Source organism: Rhinolophus sinicus, linkage group LG10 (assembly GCF_036562045.2).
Source record: "Rhinolophus sinicus isolate RSC01 linkage group LG10, ASM3656204v1, whole genome shotgun sequence".
NCBI classification, from domain to species: Eukaryota; Metazoa; Chordata; class Mammalia; order Chiroptera; family Rhinolophidae; genus Rhinolophus; species Rhinolophus sinicus.
In genome coordinates, this window is record NC_133759.1 from 11,323,351 (window position 1) to 11,350,858 (window position 27,508).

General features: G+C 45.8%; 1 protein-coding gene across 6 annotated transcripts in view; it reads right to left on the reverse strand.

Moving 5' to 3' along the window:
• The window catches only part of TRAK1 (trafficking kinesin protein 1), a 168,127-nt gene that overhangs the window by 105,072 nt on the left and 35,547 nt on the right, over positions 1–27,508 (reverse strand). For 4 of the 6 annotated variants that reach the window (XM_019727550.2, XM_019727548.2, XM_019727547.2 and 1 more), the window contains exon 1: positions 1,257–1,650. In XM_019727550.2, coding sequence (XP_019583109.2) covers positions 1,257–1,347 — 91 coding nt within the window. In that variant the 5' untranslated portion in view covers positions 1,348–1,650. Of the gene's footprint in view, positions 1–1,256; positions 1,651–4,946; positions 5,244–27,508 lie in introns of those variants that run through there. The other 2 variants (XM_074312568.1, XM_074312572.1) reach the window with 1 other exon arrangement.

Consider the following 27,508-nt stretch of genomic DNA (forward strand, 5'->3'; position numbering starts at 1 on the left):
ATACATAGATGATGTAGCATAGAAATACACGCTTGAAACCTATGTAATTTTACTAACCAGTGTCGCCCCAATAAATGTAATACTTTTTTTTTTAAATTACAATTTCCACTAAAAGAAAAAAATTTGTACTAGGCAGGAATTGATAAGGCCTTAAATTTAACTTATAAAAGAAGACCATAATATTTTATTGGAGCATGTTTTCAGACAATAAATCCTCAAGTTTGATGGCTTAACTTAGTGAGAGAAAAGGAGTAAATCCTAAATGGTGCCCCTGGGAAGAAGAGGATGCCAGGCAGGATTGCTGCTAGATGCTGACCTGGAGCCCTTCGCATCTGAGTCACCTGTAGTCATTCACGCCTCTGCCCACCTCCAAGGCCCTGGGGGCAAGGCCAGTTGTCCTCAATGGATCCCAGCCAAAGCTGGCCATGAACAATGCCAGCTGAACAGAATTCTTGGCTAGGCCTGCAGCCACACACGCAAATACACACATTCACTGCACCGCCATCATCGTCTCTCACCCATAGTCTCGTATGTCTTGACACTGAAAACCAACTGGGTCAGGACAAGAGGAGCTCACACCTCCCAGCAATTCACTGTTTGGTGGCCCAGACAGCTTTGGGGTAACAGTGTATTGACAGGACGGAAACCAGGTGGGTCATCAACAGTCAGATTCTGACCAGCTCAGAGGAAGCGAGGAGAAACAAGCCAGAGCAGAACTGATTAGCAAGCTTTCCATCACTGGGGTGTGGGTCAGAGGTACAGGGCAAAGCACATTTAGCAAGGAAAACAGAAAGAAAAACTGAGGGCAGACAAGAGGGAAGCGGGGAAGGAGACATTGTCTTCACCTTTTGAAAACCTCCTTCCTGACCCAGACACCAGGCAATGTTCCAAGAAACCATTTAAAGACCCAGGATTAGGAAAATCGCAGAGTTGAAGAGGCCAGAGGGGGCCTTAGGGATGCTGTTAGCCGTTACAAAGAATTGCGAAGGTAAAGGTGGTCGGAGTCCAGCAGCCCTGGTGCCAATACAGACCTGCTGCTCAGGGGCCCCGTCACTTGCCTCCTCTGAGCCTGGATGAGGGGATGAGGCGTGAGCAGCCTGTCAACGATTCATATTGAAATTTCCCGACCACATGTCCATGGACAACCTAGCAAGCAGAACTGAACAGGAGATAAATGACATCCCCTGTGGTCTTTTCTCCTTTCCGGCCACATCACAAAGAAAACAAACAGCAGCCAAACAGGCAAACACACTTACCACAAGAGTTTGTCCCAATGTGCTTGCCTCGGCACAGCTCTGGCAGAGGCTGGGCCCCCGCGGGCTGCCTGAATTGAAGCACCAATGCCATGGGCAGAAATAAACTCCAAAGGCAATCCAGAGAGAGAAGAGTTTCTTCTCCCTGAGAGCCCAGCACCGCCACCGTCCCACACCTTCCTCAGCACTTTTCTGAGCTTTCTTGTCGGGGCAAATCCTAAGATTGTGAGCTGCCCTGGACACACAATGGATTACGTAACTCCAGGCAGCCTGGGCGCCCTCTTGGTACATCTTGTAAAACCGCCCCAAACAGAAAATGACACACCCGAAAATGTGATATCCCCAGGTTAGGGGCAGAGGGAGCAGGGCTTTGTAATGGGCATTTGGCTTTGCCTAAAACTTAAAGAGAAACAAAAGTCTGCTGTTAAACTCAGCACTCACTGGGAACAGGGGCGGAGTGCATTTATTGGAGGCTGGATGCCAAGTCATCTCCCAGGACGGCACTTGGCACAGCCCTTGGAGCCCACATATGCATGCTTGGGAATACTGCAGGTCTCTCTGAGAATGTTTTTTTTTTCATTTTGTGTCTCCTGTCAATGCGCATCTAATGAGACTCTAACCTGAGCATGGTCTGTATGGTCCGGCTGCCTAGCACCTTAATGGTGTAACACTGCCTGTGTTCACCCTCCTGTTTACCAAGCCACTGCCAAACATGACCGCGCTGAGCTCTGTTTCTCAGCTGTCCTACAGTGCTTGCCACAGACATCCCAGCAGAGAACCTCCAGTTCTACAGGGTTTGAGGTTTCAGCACTGCACGCTGCCATTTCTTTGCCCTAGGTTGTCACGTTCAAAGAAAGTGAAACTGCTTTCATAGGCTGGATGTTTCCTGGATTTCATGGGCACAGACGCCACAGTAATCCCAGGGATTAGTTCACATGTTTAGACAAATGAAGATGCAATGGAGTCACTACCTCCTCCGTGAAGCCCTCCTGGCCTTCCTCGTCCTTTCCCCTCCAAGGCTTAGCCAGGCACCCTCCTTGGAGCACTCCTGTGTGTCCATGCTTATCACTGCACTAACCACAGTGCACAACCAATATCCATTTGCTCATCTGTCTCCACAACTGGACTGGACTGCTGGGTGGCAAAGAACACGTGCCCTGGGGTCATGACCTGGATGTGAGTCTCACCCCTCAGAGCTCAGGCATCTTAGGCAGGATGCTGAACCTTTCATGATTTAGTCTCTTTACCTGTAAAACGGGGACAACAATCCCCACTTCGTGTGGATGCAGTAATAATTAAATAACACCATTTATTCACCTGGCAAATGTTTACTGTGCACTGTCCACACACAGACACTGTTTCAGTCATCGGGATTCAGGGACACACAAAGCCCTTGCCCTGGGGAAGTGGACGTTCTACTGCAAATGTGGCAGACAAAGTAGAAACACACGGTAACTCATGGCTAAGCCTGGGGAGAAAGAGAAAGTGGGGAAGGGAGATGGGGAAAGGCAGGGGGAGCACATGTCTAATGAAACGCCACTTGGAGAAAGTAACGAGGGGCTCACGAGGACATCGGGGTTTAAGGTGATCCAAGTACTGGGCACCCACGTGAACAAGGGCCCTGAGGAGGGAGGCTCCCGTGTGTCCAAGGGCTAGCAAGAAGGCTGGTGTGCCGGCATGGAGCAGACACAGAGGAGACAGGCCGGAGGGCAGGGGGGGCCCTATCACCTCGACCCTCACGGCCACGGCAGATGGAAGCCCGCTGGAAGCTTGGAGCAGAAGAGTTAAACTATCTGACTTTGTATTTAAAAAGGCTCTCTCATGGCTGGGTGGAGAATGGATTGCACAGAGGCAGGGGTGGAGTGGGGGGAGGGGGAGCCCCAGGCAATAATCCAGGCGTGAGAAGAAGGTGGCTGGGACCAGGGTAGCTGCTGTGGAGCTGGTGAGAAACAGTCCAATTCCAGACACACTGTGGAGAGAGAGCCAAAGACATCCCAGCAAACTGGGGTGTGGAAGAAATACAGAGGTCCTGGGTGCCTCCCGGGTTTTGGGCCTGGACAATTGGAAGGTGCCAAGTACCATGTATAAAGACAGGGAAAGCAGGTGGAGGTGGAAATCAGGAATCCATTTCTTGGCTGCGTGAGTTGGAGGTGCCTTTCGGCATCCAAGTGAAAATGCTGTATGTGGAGTCAGACCGCTACGTCCGGCCTTCAGTGTGAGAACAGGAAAGGGAGAGGGGTCAGTTTTACGGCAGGTTTTAAAGCCTGGAGACTGGGTGAGATCACTTTGGGCATGGGTGTGCAAGGGCGAGCAAGGGGCTGGAAGCGCTGGGCTCCAGACACTCCAGCATCCACAGGTCGGGTGGGGAGGGGGCAGCCAGCAAGATGGAAGAACCGGGAGAGTGGGGACCCGAAGCCAAGGGAGGACCCTCTTCCAGGAGAAGAGTGTGGTCCGCTGGGTCCCCCCTCCTGAAAAGGCAAGAAGATGAAGGCTGAGGACAGAGCCCTGGGCTGAATGAGGCCATCAGTGCTGGGAGAACGGTGGAATCACCAGCCTGCTTGCACTGGATGCAGGAGACAACAGGAGAAAGGAATCTGGTCAGAAGACTGAGGAACAGAGACACAGGCATTCGCTGTAGGGAAAGTGGGGCCCAGAAGGCTTCTTCTTAAGGAGAGAGATCATAGCATGTTTTTGTGCTAATAGGAAAGATCCGTGAGGGGAAACGTTGGAACCGTGTCCTTCAGTGAGCTGGCAGGCAGGGCTGGGGATTAGCGCATAAATGGAGGGAGGGTAGCTCGTGGCACCAGGAGCTCAGCTGCGTACACAGGCTGGGCATGCAAGCGGGGAGCCAGGCCATCTCTGCGCCCCTCTGTACTCAGGAAAGTCCCGACACACAGGGGCTCCTCAACGCTTACTTAACTGGTGAGACCAAACAATGAAAAGCTACTGGAAGCAAAGAGGTGTAGTTTAAACTGCCATTAGGCATTATTTCAAACAGGAGGACAAAAGCAAACACTGCAGACAAAAATGAGAACTAGGGTCAACTTCAATACAGATGCAACTGGCTTTAACTATAAGGATGCCCCTCACTGCTGTTAGGCGTACCCTCCTGCTCCATTGCCACTCCGAGCCCTCTCTTGTGCTGGCTCCAAGCACCTGTGTCAATGACCCCGGAGAAAGGAAAAGAAGCAAGAGCTCTGGCAGCATGAGTCTGAACAGCAGAAGTTGCCAGCGCACTGGGAGGTGATTAACCCTGCTCCTGGGACACTGGAAGGTGTGACTGACATGGGCAACTGCAAGAACCGACGTCTGCACAAATCTTAACAGTGTACAAGGGCAGTGTGTGTGGTTCCGTTTTTGCACCCCTCAATGCCACTGTGCTTTATTCCCATGACACCTCTCTTCTGCCTGAAGAGACTGAGCCTCAGAGAAGGGGCAAAGGCCGCTCTACACCGAGCATTGCTCAGTGTACACTCCCCAGGTTTGATATTCTCGTCTTTAACCTTCACAACAATTCTATGAGGTCCTGTCTTCATCTCAGACAAGTCGGTTTAGGATGGCCGGTCTCACGTTCCCAAAGCGCAGACTCCCACACTCCTTCCCCAGACCCACCCCTGTGGCTGCATCCTTCCCCAGGTCTCCAGCCCACCATCCCTTTCTCCCTCCCTCCTTGGCAGGGAAAGGCCCCCATACCGGTGATGGTGCAGGCATCCCGGTACCCTCTGCAGCTGGGAGCATCTTCCACAGCCTCGCTTACATAGAGCTCCTCAGGAATGCCCGGGCTGCAGGCTAGGACTGCATGGTTGCACGCCTCTGAAGGGGGCACAGAGTTGGCCAAAGTGACGTCGTGCAGAGCTGTGGCGTCCAGCTTGGCAAGTTTCACAGGGAGGTGCCCACTGCCATCGGAGGCCCCGCTGCCGGAGTCTGGTGCAGTCGGGCGGATGGCCCCTGGGAGGTCTGGCACACCGGCGGGGGCTCCTTACAGGGAACCTATGGGACAGTCCAGAGAGAGGCACACAGTTACTTAAGAGTCTGGAAAAAATGGACAAAATCTTTAGAAAACAAGGTTCCCAAGAGGATGTGGGCGCAGGCTGCAAATCCTGAAAACTGCTTCCTTCAAGCCAAGGTATTGTCAATTAAATGCCTCAGTTTCAATAAACGGACTGCAGTTCCATTCAAATAATCAGATATCGGTACAGAAAACAATATGGTGCACATGGCTTCATTCACTGTCTTGAAACCAGTCTTGAAGCAGCGCTAAGCAAATAAACTGGACCACGGCTAAAATGATGACACTGACCCTGAAATAAGGACATCCAGGACACCTGGGAGCCACAGCAAGTGTGGGAAGAGCTATGCGTGTGCATTCTGTTGTGGAAGACACACATGGACCTATTTCTACAGGACTCAAATATATTTTACTTACATGTTGAATTATGCAGGATACAATGTTTCTCTTAAACTCTTTCAACCAGGATCCGTTCTCAACTCACCAGGAACTTTAAGGCATGCCCCTACCTTAAGCTAGGGAGAGAAATTAGGGGACTGACTCCTTTCAGAATATGATGACAACTAGAGACCTTATTCCAAAAAAACCCATAATGCAGTTTCAGGAAAATCAGCCCGTTCCTAGGCTCTGGGGAATCCAAGGACAGCAGGTTAAGGCCCAGGGTCCAGCAGCTCAAGCTGTCTCCAGGGGCCACTCCAACAACATCAGCCTAACGGGGCAATTCACACCCCCATTTAAAACCTGACTGGACTAAAAGATGACCGCTGGAACGGAGATGGTATATGGCAGAGGCTACTGAGAACTCCACTCGGCTCCAGTAATAGCAAACCTACACGCAGGGACGTCCCCCCACATTTCGGGAGAGCACTACTGCCTTAGAAGTTAACCTCTCATTCAGCAGTGGTCCCTCCCCTCCCAGCCCAGCTCCACACACACCACACCTATGTGTGCATACACACGAACACATACACACAGCAAAAATGTCAAATGCAAGCTTAATGAACAAGGCAGGAAGCCTGAGAAACATTCTTTAGCACAGTGGTTCTCAGAATTGCAGCCTGAGAACCCCTGAGGTTCCCTGGACAAGTTTAAAGGGTCCACAAGGTCAAAGTGACCTCCTAAGGTACTTTTAATCTTATTCTTTCATGGATGTACAATAGAGTTTTCCAGACACTACATCATGTGTGTTGATGCCCTTGTTCTGAGAGCCAATTAATGGACTGGGTACTTCTATTAATATTTCATTCGGGCCAGCTCGGTGGCTCAGGTCGTTGGAACATGGTGTTTCTAATGCTGAGGTCGCAGGTTCGATTCCCACATGGGCCAGTGAGCTGCGCCCTCTACAGCTAAGATTGTGAACAACGGCTCTCCCTGGAGCTAGGCTGCTGTGAGCAGACGGAGGTTGGCGTGAGCTACCTTGTGCTGCTGTGAGCAGCCGACCAGTGACCAACTGCCGCAGCCCCCGGGGAGCGCAAGGCTCATAACACCAGCATGGGCCAGGGAGCTGTGTGCTACACAACTAGACTGAGACACAACGGCTTGAACTGGAGTGGGGGCAGGGAGGCGGAAGAACGGGGGGAAATTTCATACACTATGTGAGATTCAATATAACACATATGAACAAAAAGAAGCTCTTTGGGGTCCTCAATAATTTTTTTTAAAGTGTCCTGGGACCAAGAAAGTTTAAGAATTACGTCTTTAGTACACGATGCCTTTATCGTTCACTTTTTTTTTTTTTTTTAATAAGAAAGAAACAAAAAGAGGAGGATGTTAACAGACATTTTACCCTATATCGTGTAGTCAAATTCTGGAAGAAAACTACAGCCCTGAGTCTGTAACATTTTCCCTCAGCAAGAGGTTATTTACCAAACTACACCAAGAGTTCCTATTATAAATGAATTCAGCCTACTGGATGAACTTCCTGCTCTCAATAAAATGGACACATAAATATAAGACGGAATTCCGGTTGGGGAGCTTGTATATGGGTGGTGAAAGTGAAAGGTACCCAGAGATAAAATAGGACTGGATTAAAATAGTCAGTGATTGAACTACAGACAAATGGCTAAGCCACCTGGGGGAGCGGGGGGGGGGGGGGGAGCTGAGAATTTCCAAGCAGAAAAAACATTGCGGGCAGCCTCCAGAAGTGAACCTAACCAATTAAGCTATTGTTACGTGCAAGGACAACAGAAAGACACTGTCAGATATGCAGAAACTTAGACCCCACACTCCCAAGGCGCTTCGGGTATGCTTATCACACCTTACAGGTTCTCACTAAGGAACAGATCAACATACAGAATGCACAGGTGAAGAAGACGCGCTAAAGTAAAAATGGCAAGGAAATTCAAACAGCAATACTTAGAATTAATGTCCAAATGATGTACATGACTCAGAACCTGGAGCAAACAGCCCAAAAGGGGGGGAAAATGGGCAACAGATATAAAGATATTTTTCTCATCAAAATCACTTCAGCAAAAGATTTTTCTACCATTCTCCTCCCCAAAAAGGAAATACACAACACCAAACATTTTAAGGAACCATGGTAATGATCAAAAACATCTGAAGAGTGACCAAAAAAATACACAAACATCAAACAGGTTAAGGAACCTTAACAGTGATCAAAAAGATCTCTGTATCAGACTGACAAAGATTTAAAAATTGTAGCGAGGCTCAATTTGGCAAGTTTGAAGAAGCTCGTAGTTTTATGCATTACTTGGGGTGGGGGAGGTAATATATTCAGAAGGACAGCCTGGCTACATGTATGTGGCCCTTTGGCCTAAGTACCCGGATGCATGAGCCAAGGTTGCTTATCACGGTGAAATGCAAAGCACAACCTAACGGGCAACAGACAGGATCGAGTCAGTAATGCTGCAGCCACAGAGGTCAACTGTGCCTCTGTGTAAAGGATGTTCAGAACAGACATGAACTTATCAATATGGAAAGACGGCCGATACAGAGACATGGCAGCTCATAAGCATGGACTTCAAAAGGTTTTAAAACCCATTAACAGGCTGAACCCTCACTCAGACCTTCTTTAATCTGTACTTAGACACATTCTACATGAACCTTATGCAGAAGTCTGAAACACTTTCTCCCCTTGCAAAATGCCATTATTCTACTGAAAACTAGGAAGAGTCCATTAAAATCGAAGTGGTGTGTTTTTTTTTTTCTAAACAAGGGTCAAAATGTAAAGATTTCTTAAAGAAAACTTCAAGCATGGATTAATCAACTTACACACTCATTGTCTAGAAGATGGAGTTGGCGTAAATACTGATCACTAGCCCTGAATCACTACAGTCTTCCTTCTTAGTTCCTTTGCTTCAATTGACAGTTACCATCCACTTAACCCAGAAACATACTGTTATAAAACGAATCGTTCAAGGAAGTATAAACATTTTCTAAAAAACACATTTTGGAGACATCAGCAAATGCTTGCTCAGGGTTCAAAAGGGGACGCAAGCAACCGTTTTGAAGTCCAAAGTACACTTTTGTATCTGCAGCAACTGGCAAAGCCTTCAAAAGCTCGAGAGCCCCCCACCCCCACCTTTTAAAATTAGACTAGAACTACTCCCATCTACTTTCTCATCTCAAACCCCAGTTAAAATAATGAAGTACATAAGTGTGTGCATTCAGACGCATACCACACAAAGTACATCATGTCCCATGATTTGTGAATTTTAATTCTCATGACTTTTTTTTTTGGTCAAAGTAGTATTTTTGTTTTATTGCGGGTGAAAAAATGTAACATAACACGTCCCATCTGTAGTGTATATCTCTGTAGTATTATTAAATACATTCATGTTGACACGTAACCCATCTCCACAATTCTTTTCATTTTGTAGAACTGAAACTCTGTACCCATTAAACGACAACTCCCCATTTCCCTCTTCTGACAGCCCCTGGAAACCACCAGCCTACTTCCTATCTCTATGACTTCACTACTCTTAAGTACCTAAGATGAATCATACTATATGTGTCTTTTTTGTGGCTGGCTCCTTTTACTCAGCCATGATGTAGCATAAGTAAGAATTTCGTTCCTTTTTAAGGCTAACATTCCACTGTACTGAGAAGCCCCTCTGGAAATGAAAAGACCAATCCTTAGCCCATTAAAATCAAGTGAGAAGCAACCTACATTTCTATCAGTACAAAAAAAAAAAAAACCAGGCACATCCCAACCACTGGATTCTATAAAATGACATAATCCACCTGCGCACTTACCTCGGTGCCAGGTACATAGCGCATCTCAAAATCATCATTGTCAGTGACACTATAATTTCCAGACTCTTGGAAGCAGGCCCCTTTCTTGGTTCTACCATGATACCCCTGTGCCAGCCAGCATTTCCAGAGCTATTTCACTGTGAAAACGGTCTCCACACAATACCTAGTCACATGGCCGTATTTCACAGAGTACACTTTGGCACAAGCCTCTGTATGTAACACAACCCACATGCCTTCACCAGCACTTGTCCAGGACTCATCTATCCCACAAGGTGAGAGCTCCTTGGAAGCGTGGGCTGGTCCTGGCACCTCTGGGGTACTAAGTAAATATCTGCAAAACAAACAATAATGAATGAAACAAGGGGTTTGATCAATGACTTTGAGGATCTCCTGAAGCCATAAGGCTGTGTCAAGTGCTTTGGAAGCTCTCATACCCCCTGCCACCACCTCTCTCTCAGCTGGTTAGTTACCAGCCCCATTGTACAGCTGAGGAAGAAAAATGCTCAGAGAGGTTCAGTAACTCTCCAAAGGTCACAGAGCCAACAAAAGGGGGACTCCAGGTCTGAACTGAGACAAGTGATGGGACCCCAATGCGAAAACGGTCCTTGGAACTTGGCTACTTGTCCTGTCTCTCCTCCCCTCACTCTAATGTTCCCAGGCTTTTCTGAGGCTCCACATGGGCTGAGGAACAAAGCAGCCGTAGCCCTGGACAAACTCTCTGGCTCCAGCAAACCCTGGCACACCACGCAAAAGGCTCCTTTCAGGCAGAGGAAACAAACGAGGCCCAGGCAAAGTGAGGGTGATGGCCCTGAGCGATGAAAGAGCCTCTGTTTCACTTTGTGAATTCTGCTGGGGAGCCTGCAGGAAGGAGGGATTTTTCGTAGCAGAGGAGTGAGAAATTCTGCAACCTGGTCCATTTTCAGCAAAAGAGGTACCAGGAAGAGAAGGAGGAGAAAGTACACAGGGAGGCAGCTTTGCATTCGGGTGAGAGAATCCTCCTGCCTGGTGCCTGGGGTCCTTGCCCCAGGTCCTCTGCCTCCCTCTGACAAAGTACTAGACAAGCTCCTCAAGCTCATTCCAGTTTGCTGCTGAACTTCACGTTGCTGACAAAGTACACGTGTGCAAGTTCCTAAGCTCTCCCTGTCCAGCATGGGATTTCTGTGGCTCGGAACCGGAACGAAAACCCAAAGAGCTGTGTGACACTGAGGTGTCACTCCTCTGGGCGGGGCTGCCTCATTTGGACAAGGAAGGGACTGAGCCAGCATCAACAAGCCAGTGCCTTGTAGCTAAACCCTGCCAGGAACCCCAAAAGCAGGGGCAGGTAGAACTGAGGGAGGGCTTCTGTGTCCCCTACACCCCTACTGTGATTAGCATGAACCCCTCCCACCCACATGCTGGTGACCTCTGGCAGGAAAGCCAAGTGATACAGCACAGATGCCGCTGCCCTGTATGAACATGTATCACCGATTTCCCACGGGCGAAAAAAAAGAGCTGCCTCCATGACACCCTCAGAGGTTGTCAGGAGAAAACCAGAACCAAGCCCCACAGGTGACAAGCAGACGGCAGAGCTGGGTATCTCCTCCACGACCAGACAGGTGCCTGAGCTTTCAAGGGTTCCTTAAATGTATGGAGTGTGGCATTCAATAAATTTACGGGCTGTGACTTACTGTCACAGGTCAGCAATTCTGAACAAACAGGTCCAACTCCAGCAAACGTTTTCAGAAAGGGACAAGCTGATGAAAGAGGATTATATCAGTCCTCTATTGCTGCTGTGACAAACTGTCACCAATTTACTGGCTTGAAATAATACCCATGTTGTCCACAGTGCGACAGGTTAGCAGTCTGACAGGGGCCTCGCTGGCTCCAGTCCAGGCATGAGCAGGACGTGCCGCCTCCCTGGAGCTCTGGGAGGACCTGCACTTAGGCGCATTCAGGTTGTCCGCCAACATCCGCGTGGGGACAGAGCCCCGGAAAGCAGTTTCCAGGCTCTCGGTTCACATGGAAAGGTGCTGGCTCAGGTAGTAAACGGCCATCAACTGTGGTTGGATGGCCATCAGCTGTGGCTAGTTGGCCGTCAGCTGTAACCAGTGAGCCATTGGCCACTAATACAACTGCTGTGGCTACGCTAGCAGGAAATGGGGGCTGGCAAGAAGATGGTGGCTGAGCTGGCAAGTGCGGATTGCAGAGAGGTAGATGCCGCCAGAGAGAATATAGTGGTATGACTCCCCTACCTATGGCTCCGTGGGTGTTCCTTTTTGGCCTCACCGTGTCCTGCGTTCTTATGAGGGGAGCGGGAGCAGAGACCCTGCAGGCCACCCTGCATGACTCCCTGCACGACACATGGCGCAGCGAGCAGCGTCTCCTACATGACAATCTGTTTCTGGGGGTTGCAGGACTGAGATCCCGTTTCCTTGCAGGGCTGGTCTTTGTTCCTAGAGGCTGAACATGCTCCTTCTGAGGCTTTCCCTGAGCTCCCTAAGCCTCTCCCCACTCCCCGCATGTGACCCCCACATCTCAGAGTGATGGCCTGTCACATCCTTCTCCCACTTGGCACCTAGCTTCTCCTCCTGCCACAGCTGTCGAGCCTCCTCGTCTGTCTTCCTTTTCTGTTTTTAAGGGCTCGTGTGAGTCCACTCAGATAACCCAGGATAATCGCCCTATCTTCTTCAAGTCGTGTAACCAATAACCTTAATTCCATCTGCAAAGTCCCGCGGAGCAGATGAGTGCTTGACTGGTTAACGAGGGGACAGGAATCTTGACAGAATGACATCTGAATTTTGCCTCCTACAATGGCCCTTGGGTCTGAAGACACAGTTTGCCTCCGGAGCCACATGTGGCCTAGTGAGAAGACAGACCAGAGCAGCCCACAGCCACCCACACCATTTCGGCCCCAGAGGAAGAGGTTTATTCCAGCTCAGCCTCCACCTACTGACTGCAGCTCTTGGTCTCTCATCTATAAAATGTGGGTGTCGCCAACTGGTTGTCAAGTTGCTGACAGAGGCAGACAGGGAAAGCAGATGGCCTGCCAGGCCTAGGACACAGTCCTGAGACTGAATCAAAAGTCTTATTACTTAAGAGCTGCTCTAGGGAACATCAGCATTTAGCACCTGCACATACAATGCAGGCACATCTTCCCCACATTCTTTCTATTTCAGGAATAATCACATGAGGCCAGGTAACCTGCAGGTTGTGGGTGGGACCTAAGGGAAAAGAGCCACTGGGAATCAGGGTGAACACTCGATGACCTTGACACTTGTTCAAGGCTCACACTTGCTCCTGAAGCATCTTGACCACGGTACAAGCAGCACTGGGTCGCCCCGCTCTCTGGCCCAGGCAGGTCTTTTTCTTGCCATCTTTTAGCTACTTCTCTGAGCAAATGGTTGCCTGCTTAGAAGGTGATGAGACCTACCTGTGCTTTATTAAAGTGCAGACAGCCCCAGCTCTGCTGTAATTGTAAAATGAGCTACAGGCCTGGCACCAGGCTTAGTAATCTACATGCACGACCTTGCTTAAGGCTCACCAGCTATAAAACAGTAATATCAGTATCTGCTTTTCACAGGAAACAGGCTCAGAGAGATTGAATAACTTACCCAGGATTTCAACCTAGATTTGAATGGCTCCAAAGACAGCTGTGAGTAATTCTGTACTTAGAGCTGCTCACCGTCCATTGGCGAATCAGACATTCCATGGGATCCCTGCCCACTGACCATTCTCCTACACTTGTCCACTGCCGCTCAAAACAATCCTCTTGCTATAATAGGGGCAAAGGAACTCAAAGACCCCCACTATGACCACTCAAGTCCACAGGAGAAATACGCACACCCCAGCCAACCCACAGATGGGGGCTGACCTCCGGGGCCCTGCTAGGCTGGTAGATGGATGCTGGGCGGCCTGCAGGTCTGCTCCCCCTTTTCTCCATCTTATCGCTCTCCTACCTCATCTGACCTTTCTGGCCGTCCCATCCGTCCAGGCCAGCTCTTTAAATAACTGAACAAGTGGCTAAGTAGTGGAAAATAGCCTGGAAAAGTTGAGCAGCTGGCGGCTGAGAAGATGAGTTGCAGTTTTGCAGCGATGGTGCCAGGTGGGAGAAACAGCAAGGCCGCCAAGGAGCAGCCAGTGGCCCTGCAGGATGATGCAGCTCCCTACGGGCTTTCCCAGGCCTGATGCCATGTGTCCTGTGAAAGCCGCTCTGCGCTACAGCTCAGCAGAACCATTCTCATTGTGTGAGGCAGGGGCGAGGGAAGGGTAAGCGGCTGCCTCAAAGTTTTCTCTCAGCTAATGACAGAAGCAGGACTGAGAAACATTGCTTCTTTTCTCAGAAAATTGTGAAGTATTGCTAGGCATCACTGCAAAGGGAAGAAGCATCTTGGGAGAGGGCATGCGTGATCACCCACAGAACAAGAATATTTGGGGGGGGGGTGTCAAAATCAGCCACTTCTGCCAGAAAGTCAGAGCTACATTGCAGTAACGAAAGGCACAGGAAAAAAGACGCCATATAATCTAAAGGACGACTGTCAGGGCCTCTTGTGAGCGCCTCTGAGCATCCCCAGGGTCCCGTGAAAAGGTGAAATCAGGACAGCTGGCAACTGCAGGCAGACGCTGTCACGGTTTCCCCTAAAATGACTTAGGGTGTGGAATAGGGGCTGCACTCTGCGCCTGTCATGTGTCTGTCCTCCCTTGTTCACTTTCCCACACGAAAACACACACACACACACACACACACACACACACACACACACGTGAAATAAATGCCATTTTAAGGCTATACTGTTCTCTGGCTCTGAAGAACGTGAATCCCCCAAAATAGTTTTTAAAAAAATCAAGAATCACTCAAAGAAAATTCCATAATTCAAGGCAACTGGAGAAAAATCACTCCAAGCCAGGTTAGTCCCATAACTCAGCCTTCTCTTTCCTAAACCTTGCTAAGTCCAGAAGCAAACCCACTGACACACACACTGGCCCCGGTAAATGTCTATGAAGTGAAGACAAATCCATTTCACCAAGCAGGTCTCATGAATGAACATTATTGTCATGTGAACAAATTCCCCAGTTTCCAAAAATAATTCTGCTGCAACAGGCACTCTACCTTCTTGTAAGCCCATCCCTGTCTTCCAGAATCAGGAAAACAGCATAAAAAGGCAGCGTGCTTTGACAGCCTTACGTAACGGTCGTGCGTCTCTCCAGCCGGTGGCAGCAGATTTATGACACACCATAAATAGCTCCCTCTCCTGCCAAAAGGGCCCAGGATGCCTCTCCTCTTTCGTCCGCAGTGGAACCTTCCTGTGCCTTCCAGCACAAAGCGAATTCAGTGAGACCAGCTGGCCCAAGCGCAGTGCAGACATGTGTCACCTGAGAGACCTCAAAAGCTGGGTAAGACATTCAAAGTGTGGCTGTCGGTCCCTGAGGAACAGCACTCCCCGGCCAGCCTAGAAATGGTAACCAGAGTACGTTACTCTGCACAGGGGTTTCCAGCACGCCAGGCCGACGGGGGTGCTCTGGGCTCCCAGGCCAACACAGGACAGAGTAGCCTTTGGGCACTTCATCCTGCCAGCCAGGGAGGGTGAGGCCAGCCTGGCGGTGGCAGGCAGGACAGAGGCAGTCCTCAGTACAGGGTCCCCGGCTGCACGTTCCCTGCTCTACTTCAAACCCCAGTCAGAAACTCCGAAAATGCAGCAGAGCTCCGTTCACGTTCCCAGGACACCAGGAGGAATTTTGGAAGCTGGCCAAAGCCGGGGAAGGTGACAGGAGTGGTAACCTCCCCCCCAAGTCCCTGTGGGTGGTTTGTTGGAAATCTCTGAGATGCCAGGTTGCAAAGCTGTTGCTCTGTAGAGGAAAGCTTCCCCTGAAAAAAGCCAGATGTCCTAAATTAGGAAGCTCTGCAGCCCACACTGCATGTGTCATCGCTTTGAAGGGGCACGGGGTCTCTGGGGAGCAAGAAATGGGGAGAAAGATGACTGAGATCCAGGCAGAAGGCAAGTACACGAGGCCTCGCCTGCCCTCCAATGTGCAGGCCTAAATTAGTCATAAACTTCACCTAGCCAAGAGCAGCAGCTGCCGAGCTGTCACTCCGAGCTGTCACACTCGAGGATAAAGGTAATGTAGTGACCAGCGTGAGAAAGAGGCTCAGGAATGTGGGACAAGGGTGGAAGAAGAAGAGAAGGGAAGAGAACAGTTCTCTGTATGTGACCCCTCGGTAGGGCCTGGCTTTTACTGCCCTCACTCCCTGGGAGGAATCTGGGTTTTAAAAATCATGACTCCAACAAGGCAAAGAGCACTCCAGGCTCCCCGTGAACACACAGTGACCCTGTGCCTGGCCAGGCCTGCGTGTGTTACCCCAGGAGTGAGAACCCTGAACTCCCAGCCGCCTGCCGGCCTGCAGCATAGCTCTCCACAGGCTGCTGATGGGGAAACTGGCACTGGAAGCAACCCACAGGCCAAGAACCCAGGGTGAGGCTGGTGTCAAACCCAAGCCTGTTTAATACCACAGCACACGGCAAACACACCAAGAAAAGTGTAAGATAAAACATCAGCTTAGTTCACCGTGCTCTTCTCTTACCACGTAGATAGAGTCGAAGCCTTTCAGAAGAAAACGTCGGGACAGAAAGAAGAGCAATCCTACATGAAAAAAATATTTTGTTAAGATGACAAGATAGCGTGGATTTCATGATAAATGCATTCCAAGAAACCACGAAGACTATTTTGCATTGGAAAACGTTAACATCCACAATAAAAATGTTCGTGTACGAATTGTTCTTCAAGGAAATGCAGTCATAAAAGTTTCCAGGAAAAAACCCACAAGTAATCAGAAAACAGGAAATTAAAACAAGTATGAGATACTATCTTGTTACAAATTGGCATTTTTTTCTAGTCATAACCTGTATGACCTGTGCTGCCTACAAGGAGACAGGTAATGAGCTCACTCATTCCCAGGGGCATACAACAAAAGTAACTCCACCGCTCCTGTTATTTACTAAGGAAAAACCCTCACTGTGTACGGACATTTAACTTTCCTTTTCTCACCTTGGCATCACGGAGAAAAAGTGGAAAATGAAAATGTCTAGTAATGTGGATTTCAATGAAATAAAGCATGGCCCATCCAAATAACAGGTCTGTATACATCTTCACCACAGCAACATTTTTAATGATACCGCAAAGAAACACATGGTGGCCAAGGAGAGATGCTTGGAATAGACTGAGTGGGAAAAGGGCAGGTCACAAAACAGGGCATGGAATATGCTGTCTCTGTTTTCATAAAAATGAGACACATACAAATATAAGAATATTTCTGGTAGAATTTCCTTTTTACAGGCATCCCATCCCATGCCCTATGCTCACCCACAGAACCACACCTAACAGTCCTGTTACCTCTCCTTATTGGGTCCCTGGCTGTCCTCCAACATGACAGTCCAGCCCTCACCTCTCGATGGTTGGGTGAGCGCCACTGCACCATCCTACCCGCCCACACTTTAAAACGGCCTGGCTATGAGCACATTTCCTCATCACGGCCACACAGTCGCAGATGCATTTCCTGAAGCACTTCCACTACAAGCTCATGTCCCCTCCGGAAACAGAAAGACACAGTCACTATCAGTCACTGCGTGATGTTGGGCAAGTTGGTTAACCTCTACAGGCCTCAGTTTTCTCATCTATAAAATGGGAAGCAGTAACAGCACCTAACAGTGCGGGGCTGTTGTAAGGATTGAATGAGATAATACACTCAAGTAAGGTAAACTGCACCCTAAGCACTTAATGAAAGCGGAGTAAATGGCAGATCTGCTCATATCATTGAGAAAACGCCCCATAAGGGGGAGTTAATCTGTTGGGGAAATGAGGACCCTATTTCAACAGGCATTTTCCTGCAATCAGACTCATTTTTGCAAGTTTTGTTCACTGTTGCGTCCTCAGCACCAGGAACACTAAAAGCGTGAGTGTAAAATGAATTACATGATTCACCCTTTAGACCCACGCCTACCTCATACAACCAACCCATCTCTTCTGTCTTAATTACAACTACATGATAATCACAATTGTGGTTACTGTAAGTACAGGGATTTCCACGGAGTCATCTGCCATTTAAGGTAATAAGGAAATGTCTGAGGAGCATCCCAAGTGACAACGCCATGGTCAACTTCGGAAATTAACCTGCAAACCTTGAAAGCTTGAAAGAGAAACATAAACCTCCTCGAAGCATCAAAGGACGACAGGAAATTTTTGTTTCCAGTTGCGTCTTTGAATAAAGCTTCATTGTTATTTCCATATCAGCTTCTCAATGTGCACTAAACTACAGTGAAATCACAGCCTTTGTGTTTTTGAAAACAGATTCCACAGCTATGGTAACAGAAGTCGTCACCGCACTCTGACTTCACTGTAGGATCAAGTGAGAAGAAACATCTCTCAGCTCAGACATGGCTGCTCAGTTATGTTGTTCTTTTCAATAAAATGTGCATAACTGTAATCAATAAAGCAAGCTGTTGAAGTCCCAATTCTCTAGACAAATTGACTGACATAAAAAAGTTCCTTCGGCTAAAAATTCACGCTTCAGGCACAAGTGCAAAAAATATCCTATTTCTAATTTTTTAAAAAATTCTAAACAATCTCCAAAGCGGGAAGTCGGAGTCACCAGGGCCACATTAAAAATCAGATTCTGGACTTAAACCAGCTTGATGGCAAAAAAGAAAAGAAAATCATCTCTACAAAGCACTAACACAGGCATCTGGGGGAAAAAAAGGAAAGGAATGGGAAACCATAGCCCAATTTTTTTATCATCCACTTTTAAGTAAATAATGCAAAACAGACCCAGGATTACTCAAGAAGTAGCACAAATAATTAGGAATGTGTGGTATTGAGGATAGAAGCCAAAAGTCTCTGAATATCTTAGGAAGCAGTAAGGTCAGAGACCAGAGCCACAGAGGGGCTGAAGGATGCATTATTATTATTATTTTTTCCATAAAGAGGCACTCAATTAGTCTTTCTCACTGAAATTAACAGGGCCGTTACTAGGTAACTGGTCAACACAACCATGCACACACCGAATAAATATTGACAGCTGGGCCTTCGGTCGCATAGTTTCATGGATAGCAAGGCTTCCTTATGGGAAGCAGGCAAATGAACGGCACAATGCAGAAAGGCAACAATAAAAAGACTGGAGCTGAAAGGAGGAAGCACATCAGCTAGGCACTGGATGGGTGGGGCACAGGCAGGACTGCGTCACCCCCAAGCGTGGCAACAGCAGGCGTCCCACAGAGGCACCCCACAGAGGCACCACTTCTGTGCAGTTCGTGACCTTGCTCAGGGGGATCCATACGTGCACATGCGGCTTTCCCAAGCTGGGCTTTCTCTTTCCCCCTCCATCACCTTTCCACTACAGAAGGAGCAGCATCTCCCCGCAGCCTCTGTGGATCTAACACACCTCAAAGCTTCCTCTTCACAACAGAAGTTGAACAGTTTAACAGCAGGCTCAACTAAGACGGCTTGTTCACAGCTTCAAAACTATACGCCACCTGCATGGCTGCAGGAGAGCTGATAGGGTCCCATTTTGACGAACTGTTGTTATGTCTGGCCTACACTATGTTTTTAATTTTTGAATTAACTGCCAAGTCTTAAAAGTCAAAAGTTTTCACATAAAAAAATCTGGAGCTCTCAGCTTCCCTCGATAAACTTGGAGCTCTGGCAACATTACACTCACGTTCCTGAGATGCTGCTGAGAAGTAATACTTGATCAGGAGCTAGAAGGCAGCTGCCTCCAATTTGCCACAGTCCCCACCACTCCCTAGTACCACACACCCAGCTGGTCTCATTCCACTGCGTTAGCTGCCTGGCCTCTATTGGCATAGCATGTTCTATAGAAAAAAAAGGCAAAACTCTCAAGTAGCTTGGATTCCACTAACAGAATGATTCCAATCTTGGCAGGCCCCGTTTTTTATATCATTTTGCAAAATTCCAGCTAAAAATGACTCTCTGAAAAAGAGATTGGTTTTAGATAAATTTCTGATTAGCTTATTGTTTATACTCACAATGGTGAACATATCACCCAACATTAAAGTTTTTAAAGAAATCCTTAAACTTCACATAATGAAAGTTTTCTCCATCAAATTCTACTCTTCAGTTTACCATCAGAATTTCACAGAATAACTCTATTGGAGCTTCAAAGACCAGATAATCCCAATTACACTTAAATTGTTCCAGAGCCTACGAAATGAAAAAAAAAATCCATTTCTTTTTATGAAGTCTATATAACATTGACACCTAAACCAGATAAATACAGCACAAAAAACAGAGACTAATCTCACTCACGAATAGCAACAAAAAATCTTAATATAACATAAGGAAAAAAGATCTACTACATTAAAAAAACACATTATGGGACATATTCCAGGAATGTAAAGATGGTTCAACATTTAAAAATCCATTAACATAATCCAACATATTACTAGATCTTAAGAGAAAATCATGATTATCTCCAAAAAAAAACTTACTAAAGAAACTTCAATAAAATTCAACAACTTATTCCTAACAAAAACACTTAATAAAATAGGAATCGATGGACACTGCTTTAATATAAATACACACACTATAGTCCTAAAGCTGTCATCTTACTCCACGGGGAAACACCAGCAGCACTTTTAATAAGGTAGGAAGGTTAGACACCCACTATCTCCACTACTCTGTAACAGTGTGTTGGGGGTATCATCTGATACAATTAAAAGAAAATAATTTGCCACATAAGAATGGGAAAAGAAGTACAATTACCTCATTGCTGATGACATGATCATATATCTGGAAAAACCAAGAGAAACAACAACAAAACTAATTCACACAATAAAACAACTCAGTAAAGTAGCAGTATGTATTAGCACAAGAACAATGGTCTTCATATCCATGGACAATAACCAATTAGAGGATATAATGGAAGATCAAATTCCATATATGACAGCAAAATAAAACACTCAGAAATAAACTGAATAAGAAATATGGAAAACATTTAAAAGATCACACAAAGTTATTCAAGGACATGATTTGTGAGAGTAAAATATTAGAAGCAACCTAAATATTTATATGTAGGAGTCCATTCAACTAAACAATGGAATACTATTCTGCAATAAAGAAAAAATATATGAGGAAGAAGATCTCCATAAACTGATTAGGGAACGTTCTCCATAATACACTACGTGAAAAAAGAAAAGTATAAAAAGGTTACTACTTTTTGTACTAAAAACAAAGGGAAATAAAATATTTATATGTAAGTGGCTGTTTATTTTTACAAAAATAAACAAGGGATGAACTAAAAGGAGAAATAGATTACCTTTGGGGGTAGGCAGAAAAGGGATAAAAGAATTAAGAAACTAATGAACCGTCTCTAGGTACATATTTTTCTACACTTTGGACTTTGGATCACGTTAATGTTTTACATAATCTAAAAGTTAAATTACATCAAGGAAGATGGGGACTCCAATATTGCATGTAAACAAAGAAATGAATATAATCATACAGCGAATTAGTAACATTACACTCAGGAGAAAGCAACTGAAGTCACTCTTGCACAGAATACTTTGTACACGATCAATGAGATACATTCTAAGGACAAAAGGAACTCCAGGACTAAATCTTGACTTTAATTTAGTAGATTTGCTGGTGGTAGTTGTATGAGTAAACAGCCAATTTTAAAATTATTTGGGGTGCAATGTATAAACACATTGGTACTTTTTAGGGATGTTAGTATGTTTAGTTGGGAGGGCACAGAAGGCATTTTTGGCAGACGGAGCAAGGAACCCCTAAAAAGTTTCAACATGGGTGAAACTTTAAATACAAGGGATAAAGCTGGAGAGGCAGGGGCAGATGAAGGCCTCTTCATTACACGGCTCCAAGGCTATCACTCACATTGTAATCTATGTCAGTATGCACTGAAATGGGCCCGGCCTCGTACACTACGCTAAAAAGATCTTGGCCTTTATCCAGTATGCAAATAATCTGCCATGGCAGACATTCTCTGGTTGGCAACGTTCATCTCAAGATACTCAATGAGTTAAATGAAACCATGAGCTTGGACATGACAGAGCTTCATGGCCGAGTGGTCAGGAATGCTCTGTACAAATAAACAGCATAGATTCGGATCTGCAGAAAAGCACGTGTTTAAAAATCTTGTTCCAGTACTTCCACAGTTCTGTGACCTCTGATCAGAATCAAACAACACCCAGTTGAACAGCCTTTACCCACCGTAACTACTGAAAAACAAAAAAAAGTATGGCTACTTAACCCATTGAAAATATACCCCTCATACTCTAAGGTCAAATCAATTCATAAATCATTTTCAGAAAAGTTTTTCGTTTCCAAGAAATTAGCACAAATAGTTTAACTTCAGTATTTTAGGGAACATTCCGTAAGCGGCTTGAAATGTTTATTATTCACTTGCTTTCCTAGGAGTTCATAATAAAGTGACACTCATTCAATCCTATTTAGTCTAGAATCACATGGTAGCTTCCCCAGATTCCTGCTGATAATATTTTAGAATTCTTAGGAATTACATTTGGGTAACACAGCAAGTTCAAATATGTGTTTCACATGCGGGACTGCCTGTGACAGAATTCACATTTTTATGATGTGTCACTAGTGACCAATCCAGAAGGAATTTGTGGCATCTCCTCCAGGTCTTTTTTTTTTTCCCCTCCAGGTCTTATCTCACTTATCTCACCTTGGTCTTGGAGTGTATCTATTGTTGTATAACAAACTACCCGAAACACAGTTGCTAAAAATGATTTACTTCTCAATTCTGTGAGGGTGAGAGGCCCAGCGGGGTGGGGTGGTCCTTCTGCTCTTCTCACTTAGGGTCTCTCATGAAGTTCCATCAGAGGGTACCAAGGGCTAGAGCATCTAAAATGTGCTCGCTCACACGTCCAACCCCTTGGCAGGAGTGGCGGGAAGACTGGAACCTCTCTCTCAAGTGGAAACGTGTCTCCATGGGGCTATTCAGGCTTCTCACATGACGGCTGGACCCAAAGAGGCGGTGTTCAAAAATGGCAGAGCTTTTTAGATCCGTCTGGAAAGTTACACAGTGTCACTTCTGCCAAAATCTACTGGTAAAAATAAGTCACAAGGCCTGTCCACATTCCAGGGGGATAGATAGAGACCCGACGTCCCCATAGGAGTGTGGCAAGAATCTGTGGTCCAGGATGTGGCCAGATAGTACCAGACCCCTTAGACAATAGGGCACGGCTGTGTGGCCCCTGTTCCTTTGTGGTTCACACCTTTTCAAAAGAGCAGTTACAATGGCTTTCTTGCAAGAAAAATCTGGTAACACAAAGAACCTGAATGCTTCTGCAGCTGTGCTGTAGGCCAGGGGTGGGCAAAGTAAAGGGCAAGACAGTCAACACTTCAGGCTTTGAGGGCAATATGGTCTCTGTTGCAACCATTCAACTCTGCCCTTGCAACAGGAAAACAACATGTCAACGAATGAGTGTGGCTGTGCCCCAATAAAACTTTATTTACAAGAACAGGAGGTGGGACAGCGTCATTTGCTGAACCCTGGTCTAGCACAAGGAGCACTGGATTTCGGAACAGAAAACCAGGCCTGGAATTCTGATTTCACTACTCATTACCTATGTGACTTTTGTTGAGTTTCTTAAACTTGCCGAAGTCTATCTTCCACATCTAAAATCCAGGGATAATGTCATTTATGTCCTAAGGTGGTGTTAAGGAATGATACATGCGGAAGGGTACAGCACACCCCCCAGTAGAACAAACATGCCTTAGTTCTCACAAACATGCCTTAGTTCTGGCCCGAGGAGCCTGAAAAACAGTTTCTCAAGAGGGGGTCACAGGGAAATCCAGCTGGGCAGGAGAGGAGGGACTATCCGGCACTGTTTTCCAAGGAAATGGAAACTTCACGGATGAAAATTATATTTCGCAGCAGACTGAACAGTCTTTGTGAAAGACCTGGCACTGTTTTGTTCTTTCTTGATAACAAAATATCTTGTTTTATGGCACACAGACATCATGGACACAACTGGTATTTCACCAACAAGTAGTGTACATGGTGAGTGGAGAGAAAAAAATATCAAAATCAATAAGCCTCAGAACTGTTATTACTCAAATACAAAGTTTGTTCAGAGGTATGGGAGTATAATCAGACCGTATTTAAGCTGGGTTGGTAGCCTCTGAAAGGTTAAACAAAGTAGTCTCTGAGACAAGTGCATATATATATATAATATATATATAGATATAGATATATAATATATATCTATATATATTATATTTTAATGCTAAAAGCTTAACTGGAATGTTTTAACACATGAATGCCAGCTTTATTTTTCTGAAATTGGCCCTAATAGAAAAATATATATCAAAAAAAAAATTTGTTTGAGTCTATCCTTAGCCAAAGGAAATTAAAAGCATTCTTTTGTTTGCATCTCCACAACAGGGCAACCCTTTATAACATCAAGAGTCCTCTAAGAGTATCCCACATACATAACTGGCAGCATTCTACTCCTGCTTTTGGAAAATTCCATTTCCTTCCCAGGAAAGTGGACAGATGAGAAGCTGAGTGACTTGCCCACTGTCTAAACCTCGTCCACTCTAGGATTTTCCTGCTGCACACACCTGAGCAGGATTTTGGCCATGACACCTACATGCAGTTTCAAAGTCCCCTTCTCGCACTATTGGGCAGCCCTGGCCAGAGGCAGCTGTCTGTCCCACAACCTCCATGAGAGACAGCTGCATTCTAGAGCGATGGCATCAGCACCATCGAGAAGGGTGTGGGTCCCCTCCTAAGCCCCAGAGTGGGTGCCAATGGCTGTCATCATTTGGATTGAATGTCCCCCTCCCAAAGCAACCTGGACCACTTCCAGAGCAAACTACAACTAAATAATGTTCAAACCCAGGCAGATGGATGGATGGATGGGCGTGTTGCTCCTCACTTATAAATTAATAAATTGCTATGCATTGTTGGTCTCCTGATTAAGAAATTAGATGGGAAAGAAGTGAGATGACTTAGCATTACAAAAGGCAAAAGTGAACATTCCCAAATACACTTGTATTTGTACTTGAGCAGAATGGAATTCTCACATGATAGCCAGGATGTCTATATTAAGTATCTCAGGCCAATCTTCTACTAAATAAAGTTCAAGTGGCACTGAGTTCACATGATACTCGCAGCTCTCCAGACAGCTGATTGTTCTCTCCATATCTCTAGCTTTGGAACTTGAGCTTCAAAGTAGCTCCTTGCCTGCTTTTGCCATGGCCAGAGTCCATTCTGTACCCAGGACATCTGAGTGTGATGAGCTACCAAAGGACCGAGAGATAACAGAGCTGCCTCTCTCATGCTGTGTGTGTGTGTGTGTGTGTGTGTGTGTGTGTGTGTGTCTATCTGCGTGGGTAAGTACACACAGACACACACTTAAGGTCGATGGTCATCGAAGATGTTAACATGAGGAGAAGCTGGGTCAAGGGTTATGGGAACTCTCTGTAGTCTCTTTGCTACTTTTCTGTAAATCTAAAATTATACCATAATAGTTTTTTTTTCACATAAACTTTTAGTCAACTTAAAGACCTAAGCATATGATTCTAGTTTTCACAGGCTCCTTTTGCATAAGGCATTAAATCCCTCAGCAGAGGGGATTTAGCCCTGAAATGAAGCTGTAAGATCCCCCAAAGGTCTGCAAAACACACCTGACAAACATTGTACGAAGGTTCAATGTTAAGATTAAGGCTGTTTCCTCCATAACAGGCACAAGTATAAGCCAGTGGGAGTGAGACCACTGGGTGAAGCCAAGCCTGGGGCCAGGCACTCATCCACGCCTTAAGTTGCTATGCCACCCGAATTTCCAGTGCTACCCTGTCCCCACCCTCCCACATGCAAAGGGGTAACACGCACTGAAGCATGGTCCTTTGGTCACTCTTTCTCATTTTAAGTACACCTGAAATAATATTTATTTAGTTTTCACTGGAGTTGTCTATTCCATATTTAAACAAATATTTCAAAACAAGTGATTACACACTAGCCTCCTCTGTCCCTCACAATTCTGTTCCCTCTACCTAGATTCTCCTCCCCAAGTATCTTCATGACTTTTTCTCTCATTTTTTTTCCAGATATTGCTGACACATCAACCCCTCTCTGAGCCCGTTTCTGACGACCCTGTTTAAAACTGTACACCTTTCCCAACACTCATTATCTCCTTGCTTTCTTTTTCTTCTTAGAAGTTATTCCTTTTAATATACTATAATTTTCTCATTTGTTTAGTGTCCATTTCCCCCAAATAGAAAGTAAGCTCCATGTGGGTGGGGTTTTTGCATGTTTTGTTCACTGCTAATGGGATTTTTACAAAACCCTCTATGGAACGACATTCCTTGTTCATGAATAGGAAGACGTCAGTTCTTCCCAACTCGACCTGTAGATTCAATGCAAACCCAATAAAAATCCCAGCAGTCGTTTCATGGAAATCAACACACTGATTCTAAGGGTCATAGGAAGAGGCAAAAGACCCAGAATGGCCAACAAAATACTGCAGGAGAACAACAAAGTTGGACAGCTGATGCTACCTGACCTCAAAACTTATTATCAAGCTAGTTATCAAGACAGTGTGGAATTGGCAGAATAACAGACTAATAGTTCAATGGAACAGAATAAAGCGCCCAGAAATAGACCCCCATAAATACGGTCAACTGATCTCTGACCAAGGAGCAAAGGCAACACAATGGAGCAAAGTTGGTCTCTTCAACAAATGGTGCTGGAACAATTGACATGCACACGCAAAACGAATGTAGACCTTACACCCTTTAAAAAATTAACTCAAAATGGATCATAACAGTAAAATGCAAAACTGTAAAACTCCTAAAAGATAACCTAAGAGAAAAACCTAGATGACCTTGGGTGTGGCAATGAATTTTCACAGACAAGAACAAAGGCACGATCCATCAGAGAAATAATTGATAAACTGGACTTTCATTAACAGGAACCATTTCTGCTCTGCAAAAGACAACGTCAAAAGAATGAGATGACAAGGCAGAGACTCACGAAAAACATTTGCAGAAGACACATCGGATAAAGCAGATAAAGGACTATTATCCAAAATACAAAGAACTCTCAAAACAATAAAACAAACAACCTGACTAAAACATGGGCCAAAAACCTGGACAGACATCTTACCAAAGAAGATACACAGATGGCAATTAAGCATATGAAAAGATGCTCAAAATCATATATTATCAGGGAAAGGCAAATTAAAACAACTCGTGAGATACCACTGCACACCTATTAGGATGGCCAAATCCAGAACACTGACACCACCAAATGCTGGTGAGGACGTGGAGCAACAGGAACTTTCATTCTTTGCTGGTGGGAATGCAAAATGGTACAGCCACTTTGAAAGACAGTTTGGCAGCTTATTACAAAACTAAACATATTTTTACCATATGATCCAGCAATCGTGCTCCTTGGTATTTACACAAAGGAGTTTCAATATTTATATCCATACAAAAACCTGCACACAGATGTTTACAGCAGCTTTATTCATAATTGCCAACTTGGGAGCTCTTCAATAGATGAATGGATAAACTGTAGTACATCCAGACAATGAAGTATTATTAATCACTAAAAAGAAATGAGCTATCAAGCATGAAAAAACATGGAGAAACCTTAAGTGAAAGACACCAATCTGAGAAGGCTACACACTGTATGATCCCAACCATATGACATTCTGGAAAAGGCAAAACTATGGAGACAGTGAAATGATCACTGGTTGTGGGGGTGAGAAGTAGAGCTGAATAGGAGGTGCACAGAGAATTTGGGGGGCAGTGACATATTCTGTATGATATTACAATGATGGACACATGTCATTATACATTTGTCCAAGCCCATAGAATATACACCACCAAGATTGAACCCAAAGGTAAACTACGGACGTTAGGTGATTATGACGTGTCAATGTGGGTTCATCAATTTTAACACGCTGGCAGGAATGACGGGGGAGTGTACACATGTGTGGAGGCAGAGAATATATGGGAAGTGTATGTACCTTCCACTCAGTTTTGCTGTAAACCT